The sequence below is a fragment of the Echiichthys vipera genome (assembly GCF_963691815.1).
Source record: "Echiichthys vipera genome assembly, chromosome: 19".
In the NCBI taxonomy this organism is placed as follows: domain Eukaryota; kingdom Metazoa; phylum Chordata; class Actinopteri; order Perciformes; family Trachinidae; genus Echiichthys; species Echiichthys vipera.
Genome location: NC_139844.1, coordinates 5,209,892 through 5,222,029, shown reverse-complemented (window position 1 = coordinate 5,222,029; position 12,138 = coordinate 5,209,892). Strand labels below are relative to the sequence as shown.

At 39.3% G+C, this 12,138-nt stretch overlaps 1 protein-coding gene across 1 annotated transcript; it reads right to left on the bottom strand.

Moving 5' to 3' along the window:
- Positions 1-1,426: 1,426 nt before the first annotated feature.
- klf11a (Kruppel like factor 11a) lies at positions 1,427-11,686 on the bottom strand. The gene is made up of 4 exons (XM_083933774.1): positions 11,547-11,686; positions 5,579-5,800; positions 4,032-4,884; positions 1,427-3,572 (listed from the first exon to the last, which is right to left on the bottom strand). The coding sequence occupies exons 1-4, from the start codon at positions 11,562-11,564 to the stop codon at positions 3,277-3,279; spliced, it is 1,389 nt and encodes a 462-aa protein (XP_083789900.1). The 5' UTR covers positions 11,565-11,686; the 3' UTR covers positions 1,427-3,276.
- Positions 11,687-12,138: the final 452 nt, after the last annotated feature.

Genomic DNA, 12,138 nt, shown 5'->3' with positions numbered 1-12,138 from the left:
TGACTTCATATCTGAAAATAATGAGTTCATATCTGAAAAAACGAGTTCATATCTGAAAATAATGAGTTCATATCTTAAAATAACGAGTTCATATCTTAAAATAACGAGTTCACATCTCAAAAATAAGGAGTTCATATCTGAAAATAATGAGTTCATATCTGAAAATAACGAGTTCATATCTGAAAATAACGAGTTAATATCTTAAAATAACGAGTTCATATCTTAAAATAACGAGTTCATATCTGAAAATAACGAGTTCATATCTGAAAATAATGAGTTCATATCTGAAAATAACGAGTTCATATCTTAAAATTGTGCGGGTATCAAAAATAATGAAAAACTATCTGCAGGTAATGACTTAGTATCTCAAAATAATTAGTTAATATTTGAAAATAATGAATGTTTGAAACATAACACAATTCCTCAATGACTTAAAGGTTGAATATGCAGAATTCTCATTAAAAGCTATAACTTATGTTAACTTAGCTGTAACGGCTAATGCTAACGGCTAACGCTAACTGTCAGTCAAACTCTCTCTCTAATCCTTGTTTTTATGTTGTGATGTGCTGGATGGGACGGGTTCGAACAGACTCAAACAGACTCCAGTCTCCTGTAGCTACTGGGCCGGGTCTGACCAACCTGGCAACCTGACCGCTGGAGTTATTTTTTGTTGTTGAGATGACGATCTTGAGACGATGGCGGTGTTCTGCTCATTCCACATATTCAACCTTTAATATCTAAGAAAAATATTGACTTAGTTTCTCAAAATAATACTAAATCAGTATTTGGAACATTTCTGATTATAGTCACTCCCTGATATTTGTTCCATCTCACTGGCAGGAATGGTCCTCCATAACTTGTTAAAGTAGACTGGAACATATGAATATATTCAGTGGTGGAAACAGAAGTGCAATCACACCTTTACACCTGTTTCCAGTCTTTATGCTAGGCTAAGGTAGCCAGACTCCATAACAAAGAATACATCTGTAAAAGAATAATAAATGTGGAAGAGAAATGAATAAACAAATAAATAAGTAAAGAAAAGCAAAAGAGAAAATAAGGAAATATAAAGTGATACAAATGAATAAGTATAATGGGCAATTTAATATAAAATAAATATAAATATATATATAAACTAAATATGCAGAAATATTTCCACATTAGCTCTAACCCATTTGTTAAAGTATTCCTTTTTTTATATGTCCACATTTACGTTACAGATTTATTCTTTTTTTATGGCACTCCTAAGACTCTGTATCATCCTCAAAACACACTGTAAGAATAAAACAAACATGTCACGTGATGAAATGTAGTGCAGTGGGAAAGAAAAACACGCAAACATGTATTTTTGTGGTAAATTGTTATTATAAAAGCCATTTTCCTCACCATTGCTTACAGGCAAATGTTCAGAAATGGGATTATTCCGATATAAGCGGTTATTATTAAGAATAACATTTAATAACGAGGTATTTTCTTACTGGCTACACTATGGGCCAAATCAGGCTATCCAAAAAAAACAGCACTTTTCCCTCAACAAATCTTTATTAAATAATATTAAAATGTGTAAAGCAAAGATAGTAGGTAGTATCACAGTGAGGAATACTGTCCACTGACAATTTAAAAAATATCAATAACTCGTACTGTCAATAAATGCAGATTGGAATACACATAACATTCATATAGATATCAATATATTTACAATATTTACAGTCACAGACGAATAAAACAGAAGTCGGCTAATAATAAAAGCACAGTACAGAGGCTTTGGCAAAAATAAAAAAGAGTGCATACATTTTGCTAAACATGACATTTACGCATGAAGTAAACATGATTATACACGGAGAGAGAGAGAGTACAAAAACAAGCGAGATTTTAAAAAATCCAGTGCAATGTCAGGTTTTTGTTGGTTTCTGTCCGTGGATGAATAGCAGCCTGTCGCCTTTCGTCCTCCTCCTCCTCCTCTTCCTCCGGTGAGTTTGTGGTTGGTGGGAATAAAATGTCCTGAGCAGGGCGGGAACTCCGTCCTCTGCTGGCTGCTCCGGCTCCGTCTACACCGCCATATTTGGATTATACTATTCATACAGATACCTTGATCTTAATCATTTTTGAATTACTGTGGCATGCTGACACTTCTGTAAAAAAAACAGAACTTTTCAGCGCCGTTTCAGGCTCTCCATGTCAAAATTAAGACTTTTTTTTAAAATATCGCTTTGCCAACGTTGTGGAATTTTACCCTGGTTTCCCTAATTCAGTTTCAGTTTGTTCAATAACCTAATGTTGGAAATGATTACCTTCATTCACAATTTCTGTTTATTTGTCCTACTGGAAGTCGTTTTGGATAAAGCGTCAGCTAAATTCAATTCAATTCAATTTTATTTATAGTGCCAAAATCATAACAGAAGTTATGTGTTCACACGATGGTGCTATTACAACAGACTGTTTACGTTGGCGTTAAAGTTTCTTCTTGTCAGACGAGTTAGTCGTATGGTTATTATAATTCTAATTTCTTTAAATCTCAGAAAAATAAAAAAAAAACAGTTTTTCTATCGGCGTGAAATATCGGAACTCTCTGTGAAAGAACTTGGGACGAAAGGTTTGAAAAAATATATTGATATTCAAAATAATCACACGGAAATAAACGCCCAGGATGTGTGAAGGCTATAAACTCTAAAACTAATAAATTACTTTCAAGCTACATACTAACAATAGCATACTTGCTAACAAGCTAAGTGTCACAGCCATGAGCTTGTTAAAATGACAAACATCAGCATGAGGTCATGATTTTATGACATGTAAACATTAGCACGCTAACATGCTAAAGTTAGCGTTCAGCTCAAAGGCCAGCTGAGGCCGCCAGTGTTGTCTGAGATGACCTTAAAAGGCCACCATACAACAACAACACAACAACCATCACTGCAGGACGAACTTTGAGGGAGAAGCTAAGGTTTCAGCCTCACACGGTCGCTAATGTGTCCGACTGTAGTTTCTACATCGCCAGAAAAAAAGTTGATACAGAGGAAACCGTTAACGAGCGGCGTCTTCATGCCACAGTAACCTGTTTAAGAGCGATAAAGGCGGCCATCTTTGTTCTGTCCCTGTGTAAACGCAGCCGGAGCCCAGCGACGCCTCCGCTGTTGTTGGGCAGCAGAGTTTGATTCGTAGAAAAGATCCTCCTGACGTGGAGCTGATTGAAACAACCAGTCACAGTTTGACGTGTCAGCGTCTGGTTGGCGGTCGCCCCCCGCCCCCTGAGTTGGCCCTGTGAGGCGGAGTCTGTTAGTTGGCAGTGGAGACCAGCACACCGACAGGAAGTGCGGGGCCTCTGTTCTGGCCCTTTGGCAGGGCGACTCTGTTGAGGTCTCGGGTCTCGGCGGGCCACGATGACGTCCTCTTGGTGGTCATGTGTCGCCGGGCGTGTTTGGTCAAGTGGTCGCTGCGCATGAACCGCCGGTCGCACACATTGCAGACGAACTTCTTCTCGCCTGTGTGCGTCCGGCGGTGGCGGGAAAGTTCATCGGATCGGGCAAACTTTTTGTCGCAGCCGTCCCAATGACAGCTGAATGGCTTCTCACCTGCAGAGGAAGAAGACGCGAGACTGTTAGCGCAAGAAATGACCACCTGAGGGCACCGCGTAAATGAATAACACGACTCTGTAGAACTCCAGAGTCTCAGGGAGTTTATTTTAAGTCATTTTGTGTCTCCTTGAAGTCACTGTGTACTTTTTTAATCATTGATCGTTCTGTATCTCTGCAGTCACTTTAAACATTACATGTTATGTCACATTATAAACATCAACGCGCTAGGATCACAGACTAATTTAACTTTAAAACCCTTCAGATCACAGAGATTTGCCCCTTAAGAATTGTGACCAAGGAAACTGAACAGGACATTTTATAATCTTCCTAAATTATGAATTTAACCCAGAAAGTAGGAACAACTTCTCAACCCATGAGAACGTTTATCCGTAAAAAAACAAAAAATGTAAATGACATCATTTCCGTGGACAGTGGTGTGGACAGGAAGCGTCTCACCTGTGTGCGTGCGCAGGTGAGCCTTCAGGTGGGAGCTCTTAAAGTACGTCTTCTTGCAGCCGGGGAAGTTACAGACGTAGTTTCGCCTGCGGGAGAAGTCGGCCTGCGACGCACCGCAACTCGCTCCCGTCGGCATGTAAACGGGGGCCGGGGCCAGGGGGAGGAGCTTGGTGTTGCCCAGGGTCATGACAGTCTGCTGGCCCTGAGGCGCCTGGGAGACGGACGCCTGGGGGACCACGAACATCACGGCCCCCTGCGGCACGGCGGAGCCCACCAGCAGAGGCTGGGCGAAGCTGGAAGTCGACTGGGGCAGGATGTGCTTGGGCCCCCCCTGAGTCTGCACCTGAACCGGCGCCTGGACGAAGGCGGAGATCATCCCAGTCCGGCTGCTGACCGGGAAAACCTGGCAGAGGACCGGCGAGGAAGACGATGAGGAAGACAGCGAGTGAAGAGGAGACACTGAGGAGGGGGGAGAGGATGGGCTGTTTCCATCCTTCTCCTCTGGAAGACTCTTCGGAGTCCCCGTCTGAGGCGGCGCGGAGGTTTCTGTCGGCTGGGCGGCAGCAGGCGGAGGAATGCTGAGGCTGTCGGCGGTGTGACGGATGACGCTGGTGACCATCGCTCTGCCGGGCGGAGCCACGCAGGAAGAGTCCGTCTGAGGTGGGAGTGCTGAGGTCTCTGAGGTAACGGAGGAGTGGGGGGGAGGGAGGCAGCTGTAGGAATCGCTGAGGGCGGGGCCGGCGCTGAGGACAGGGCGGGGTAAGAGCAGCCTGGAGGCGGGGCTCAGGGTGGAGGGGGCAGCGGTGGTGGTGGAGGCCTCGGCGAAGCTTGGACTGTGAGGTGGAGTCATACACTGACGGAGGAAAACAGGAGATTAATATTAAATGTTACTAATGTTTAACACACACACACACTTATTCTCAGTTTAAAATGATTCTTTAATCAATAATTTACACATTATCTTTTTTAAATGGCTTAATTCTTATTAAATCCTTATTTTCAATCAATCACAGTAATTTAATTTTAGATGATAGTTTTTTATTTGTTTTATATTTGATGTTTTTAAGTTTATTTTAAATAAGAGATTAAGAGAAAGAAAAGTATTTTAATTTAAATCATTACCTAATGATTACCTTCTTAAACGTCAAATTCAAGGACCCGCCCTCAACATTGACATTTTTTCAATTTCTGTTCATGCACAAAATAAAAACATTAAAGGATATTAATAACAACATTACAGGATATTAATAAAACATTAAAGGATATTAATAAAAATATATCCTTTAACGTTTTTAATAATATCCTGGATGCACATTCAAGGACTTTCTAGGCCCAGTTCATTAAAGAATGAGTAAGGACCCAACGCGGCATAGTTTTTGCAATTTTTTTCGGTTTTCTTTCTAAAATCTATAATTCAGGAACTTTCAATGACCCATGTCTTTTTTCAAGAACTTCCAAGGGAAAATCCACAAACTTTCAAGGATTTCCAGGAGGAGTGGGAGTGTGCCAGTCTTTAAGCGGATTGTAGGTGTAACAGTGTTTCTCACCAGTGAGGACAAAGCGATCAGGTCTTTGGGAGTGTCCCCCCCCTCCGGGTGGAGATGGATGGAGTCACAGGAGTCGGAGGTGGGGGTCAATGGGCGGGGCTTGTGCGACCTTTGACCCCAGAAGCTCATGCTGACGAGCGCCTCGGCGGCCTCCAGGTCGTGGTACTCGATGCACGGCTTCAGCTCCATGGTCGTCACCGTCCGGCTGTCCACGTGGTCAACCTGGGGAAGAGCAGGAGGTCCAAAGATGGTGCCGTTATTTCATTTTACTTTTCTCACTTAAATACGACGATGCATCGCTCAGTGAACAGACATCTGCGTTTCTATATCCAGTAGGGGTGGGCAACAAAACTCAGTTTATGTAAAAATCGCGATTCCTATCTCCTAAGAGAATTAGTTATAAGTCATAGAGTGCGGTGTACACATACGCCATTTGGTAAGTGTCCTGAAATAACTTTTGTTGTGAATTGGCACTGTAAATGAAACTGAATTGTATTAAGATTCATAATCGATTCATAACTTTAAAAAAAAATGGATTTTTAAAAAGTATTTTTCCGCCTCACTGTGCACACTTCGTATGGAAGCAAAATGACCTGTAAAACCACGGCAATGTTGTAAATCCACAGAGCACGATTCACACGTATTTGACCATCCCCACATATGGATTTGTTTATTTGCAAATATTTAAAATGTACTCGTATTCATGCATTTACGGATCCGTTTCTTCATATGAAACCGGGTTTGCATATTTGTGGATCCGGGTCGCCTCCTGTGGGTTTGTGAGCAACGTAACATTTGTGCTTTCTTTTTTGATCTATTTGCATCATTTTGTGTGACTTTTACCACCATGGAGCTGTAGAATAAACCCCACAAATGTGAGGTGCAATCATTTGTATGTGTGTATTTTTGTTTTGTAAAGTTTTATCCACAAAAATAAATAGTGGTTTGCAAATATGTGAAACTCAGGCTGTAAATGTGTCTCAATTGTGTGTATTATGTGTTTAATTTCACATAAAAATAATAGATGTTTTCATATATGTCACAAAAATGTCTGTTCTTTTTTGCACATTTAGGGATCCATTTGTACATGTGAAACTGGGTTTGCATATGGGTGCATGCTCCTTGTGAGTTTGAGAGTCACGTGGAATTGAGACATAATATTCTAATCATCTGTATAAATGAATTCCGTAGTTAGGGTGCAGTTAGAGCTCTCCACCAGCAGGTGGCGACCATGTGGAAAGAAGAGTTCAGCGTTCGTTCAACGCAAGACCAATGGTGTCTTTCAAAATAAAAGTACACCTATGTAACGTTACCTGCAGAGAGGAGATGAAGTATTAACTTTACACGAGAGCACCACGTGAAATCGAGACTTTAAATTGCTTCAAATTATTATTTTTTTGTTATGTCCACGTCCGGTTTTTAGTTTTTTAGAATAAAGTGTCACACAACCAGGCCCAAATACTGAATACATATGGAGATAAGATTAATACTTTTCACTGTGGAATTTCAGGATATAATACACATACTACACTAAAAATATTATATTGTATAAAAAACAACAAACAGACAAAATGCCAGTTTTGCAGTATTACTTTTGTACATTTTTATTTTGAAATTCTGAGAAATAAGGCAGCTACTAGCTTAAGTGTATAATTTTATCACTGTTAATAGCACTTTTATTTTGAAGTCACTGAGATGTGAATTGTGGAAGTTAAGCATGAATAAATTACATTTGGTCATAGATTTACCTTTCTGTGTACATTATAGCAATCAGTTGATACCTTCTTCATAAATAAAGTATAATCTGGTGTTTTCCTGCCATAATGAGGACTGGAGTAGATCCTGAAGCCTGTACTAATTCAAAAATTGATTTTGAGTCGGGAGTCGTTTAAAAATCTGAATGGAATCGTGAGACCCCCAAAGATCCCCACCCCCAATAACCATGCATAAAAACCATTTTAATGTTGGGAAAGTTTAGATAAATAAGTGAACAGACAAACTTTCAGTTGGTCCAAACACTTAAATCTTCCTGTGGGAAACTAAAGAGGGTTTGAACCGCGTTGGCGCCATAATCTCATTTATAAACGCGTCCGGTTTCAGGTTTTATTCGATTAATGGGGCGAGGTCATGAATCTGTTACAGCATGAGGTCACCACTGACTCCACACTCTCACACAGGATTATATGTTGCCCTAAACTGGCCAACAAACTGACCTGAGGGCTTTTATCTCTCTCACCGCAGCTTTAAAACACAAGTTGGGATCCCAAATGGGTCCTATGAATGAGTCCCAATGGCTCCCAGGTAAGGACTGCTCCCTCTCAAAATAAAATGCGTTGATGCACTGCAAACTATTTTTAAAATCAATATGACTTAAACTAAAAATAGCAGTAGGGATGCAAAATGTTGACTAAGTTGTCCTGCTGACATTTACTGTGACAACTTTATCAGCACAGTCAATATGAACAGCCAACAAGATGAAAAGGAGACTTCACGTATAAGTTATACTAACAGCAGTAGGCACGCAAAATGGTGACTGACTCGTTATTACCATAACAACTTCATAACTGCAGCTAGCAAGTTAACATGAGCAGCTAACAACATGAAGTGATGTCTTCTAGTTACAGTGACTGTGCATATAAGCACAGCAGGGATGCATAATTACATGAACTGTGATCCCAAATGTGTTCAGCCGAGACCCGGCAAACTCACAACAGCAGTAGGGATGCAAAATGTTAACTGACTTGTTATTTACTGTAATGACTCAATAACTTTAGCCATCAAGTATGAACAGCTAACAACATAAAAAGGAAACTTCACGTATAAGTTAAACTAACAAACTAACAGCAGTAGGGATGCAAAATGGTGACTGACTCGTTATTTACTGTAACAACTTAATAACTTTAGCCATCAAATATGAAGAGCTAACAATGGCAATGACTGTGAGTAACACAAGCAAAGATCGATAATTACACTTGAGATGGGATTACAAATGAGTCCCCAGGTGATCCTTCGTCCTTCTCTTATGAAAATGTCCCACTTTCTATGTTTTACTTTTGTTCATTTTATGTCCAGAACATCTGTTCCGGGATGCAAAATGTCGACTTCAACCAGAAAACTATTTTTCTTTCTTCTTCTCTTGGGAACAAAAGCACACAAAGCGCCCATCAATGACCAGTGATGTCACTGTTTTCCTACTTCCTCCTGAGGCGTACCGCCACAATAAGACAACACTAAAAAGATTAAATGATCATAAAAATAAAACTTAAGTGTGACGTAAAAAAATAAATAAATAAAATGTAGGTGGGAGGTGATTACGGGGACAAAGGGGCTCCTGCAAAAAAAAGAAAAAAGGTGCCTGGCATCTGGCGACTGCTCAGCTGCACGTACAGGAAGGGTGGAGGGAGGGCGAGCGAGGGGCGAGAGACATAGATATATATATATATAGAGAGAGAGATAGGGGGGGGTTCTGCAGCGTCTCGCTCAGCACCGGACCTGAACGAGCTGCCTGGGAACCTCCCCGAACCTCCCCTGCACCTGCACCCAGAATAGATGACGGGAGGTGGCGTGCCAGATATTACACCCCACCACCCCCACCACGACACAAGCCCCGCACCCCGCCTCCTCCCTCATTACCATGCACTGGCTCACCCCGAAGAGAGAGAGAGAGAGAGAGAGAGAGAGAGAGAGAGAGAGAGAGAGAGAGAGAGAGAGAGAGAGAGAGAGAGAGAGAGAGAGAGAGAGAGAGAGAGAGAGAGAGAGAGAGAGAGAGAGAGAGAGAGAGAGAGAGAGAGAGAGAGGAAGCTCTGAACAGGAAGTGTAGTTGGAGAAAAACAAAGTCAAATCTGTTGCAGAACACAGCATCTTGCTCCGGCACTGTAATTTCCCACGCTTTAAGATCACATAAACGCACCACAGCAGCAACATTAAGCAATTACATCTGTTCACTGTTATCACTTTATAATATTGAAAATGGTCGATCTTTAAAAACGCACACACGTGCATCAACCCAGAGAGGATTGATCGAGCCATCTTCAGTCTTTCTCTGATTTTAGTTTGATTCGTTTGCCTTGGTGTTGTTGTTTCCTTTGTTGTGCTGCTGCTGCTGCTGCTGCCTTCAGGTGCAGCTGTGCAAACGAACCTCAGTTTGATTACTTGATCAGTCGATCAACAGAGCTTTTATCAACTATACCTATTTTCATTTACTTAAATGTGTTAAGTTTATTTACATAAACTTAACACATTCTGACATTTAGTACATCAGAATATCAATGCAGTCCTTTTACAGCTTCACACACATTTCTTTCTGATATACATCTATAGATATATATCATATATATATCTATAGATATAGATATGATATATATCTATAGATGTATCTATAGATATATATATATATCTATATCTATAGATGTATCTATAGATATATATATATATATATATATATATATATATATATATTAGATAATGAACTTTAATCTGTAGTTTAATGTGCTTGACATTTAACACACTTATAATCTATACTTATAACTTACTTTTTCCAGAGTGAGTGAAATCATTAGCTGCAGTTTAATATGACTTGATATATGTCATGTATGATATATATATATCATGGAGCCAAAGGAGTGACATAAAACAAAATATATCTGTCAAAGAATAAGAAAATAAAAGTGGAAAACAATAATGAAAAATAATAAGTAATTAGAAAAGAATAAGAATAAATACATAAATAAATGTGAATATGAATAAAAATGCTTATTATTATTATTATTATAATAAATAATAAATGTAATATCTTTACAATTCTAAATGTATTTCTCTATATAATTATACATTTTTAAAGTTACATATATTTTGCTCTTATTATATATTCCCATATAACAAACTGACAGTTTGGACTTTTTTAATCAAAAAATGACTCAAACTGATTAACAGATGATCAAATAATTGGGGATTAATTGAATAATTGACAACTAATCGATTAATCTTTTGAGCTTTAATATATATATAGAATAAAATCTAAACTCCCTCATCACTCAGCCAATTACAAAGACATCAGTGTGTGAACAACTTTAAACTTTATATGACTACTATTATACTATCAGTATGATATCAAATATAGAAGCTTCTGCCAATAAGAGGAAAAAAGATCCTGTAAGTCCTCATGATGAGAAACTTTCTCAGAAATAATGAGGTATCTAAGAAAGATCTACTTAGTATCTTAAAACAATTACTTCATTTCTCTTTATTATCTTAGAATAATAAGATATCTCACAAGCAATGACTTATTATTTCAAAATAAAGACTTATTGTCTTAAAAATAAAGAGTTATTATCTCATAATCAAGACTTATTGTCTTAAAAATAAAGAGTTATTATCTCATAATCAAGACTTATTCTCTTAAAAATAACTTGATATTATTTAAAAATAAAGACTTATTGTCTTAAAATAACTTGATATTATTTAAAAATAAAGACTTATTGTCTTAAAATAACTTGATATTATTTAAAAATAAAGACTTATTGTCTTAAAATAACTTGATATTATTTAAAAATAAAGACTTATTGTCTTAAAATAACTTGATATTATTTAAAAATAAAGACTTATTGTCTTAAAGTAACTTGATATTATTTCAAAATAAAGACTTATTGCCTTAAAATAACGAGTTATTATCTCAAAAATAAGCGTGACACTGACTCGTTATTCAGACTTACAGGATGTGTTTGTTTTTGCATTTTGTCACAAAAGGGCTTCCGTACCCGGTGTCACTGGGTTCAGTCTGACCTCAGATAAACCAGCAAACTAAATAAACCTGAACACAACGTGCACAGCAAGAGACGCTGCAGAGACAGGAGCATACTGAGACTGTTGTTATGGATCTGCAGCATATTAACAGCTGCACTTTTTATAATAACAATAACAATAATAGAGATAAAGTTTAAGGTGGGACCCGAGGAAGAGGAGGACTCACCTGACAGGAGCGGAGCATGAAGAAGAGGAAGAAGAAGAAGAAGAAGAAGAGGAGGAGTGCACACCAGCAGCAGAGTGAGGACAGAGTGAGAGGGTGAGAGCATCAGTGATCACGTTCAGCTCCTGCAGCTTCAGCTGAGAGCACACTCAGAAAAAAACAGAAAGAAACACAGAAACAAAACTCACAGCGCTCTGGCGGCTGGTAACAACCGGCCAATCGCAGGCAAAGGTGTAGCGGGCCGCGGCCAATCAGAGGCGAGGCGGTGCGTGATCGGGACGTGCTGGCGACGCGATTGGCGCGACGCGGGGTGCGTGGCTGTCGGGGGGCGTGGCCGGGGAGTCAGCGGTGTCAGAGTAAACCCGGTGAACCCGGCAGCGCGCGAGAACTGGGGGAAAGGTTGGGAGGCGCGAGCGAGGGGGGGCACCCGCGGGGACGCGCGCGAGAGGCATGTTAGTGAATGACTGCAGGTACAAGGTTTAGAATGAAATAATTATAAATACAATTTAGACAAAATCATGATATAACTCAATAAATATGAAATCATTTATTTAGTATGTATTAATAAAAATATATATTTTCATGATTAAATGGT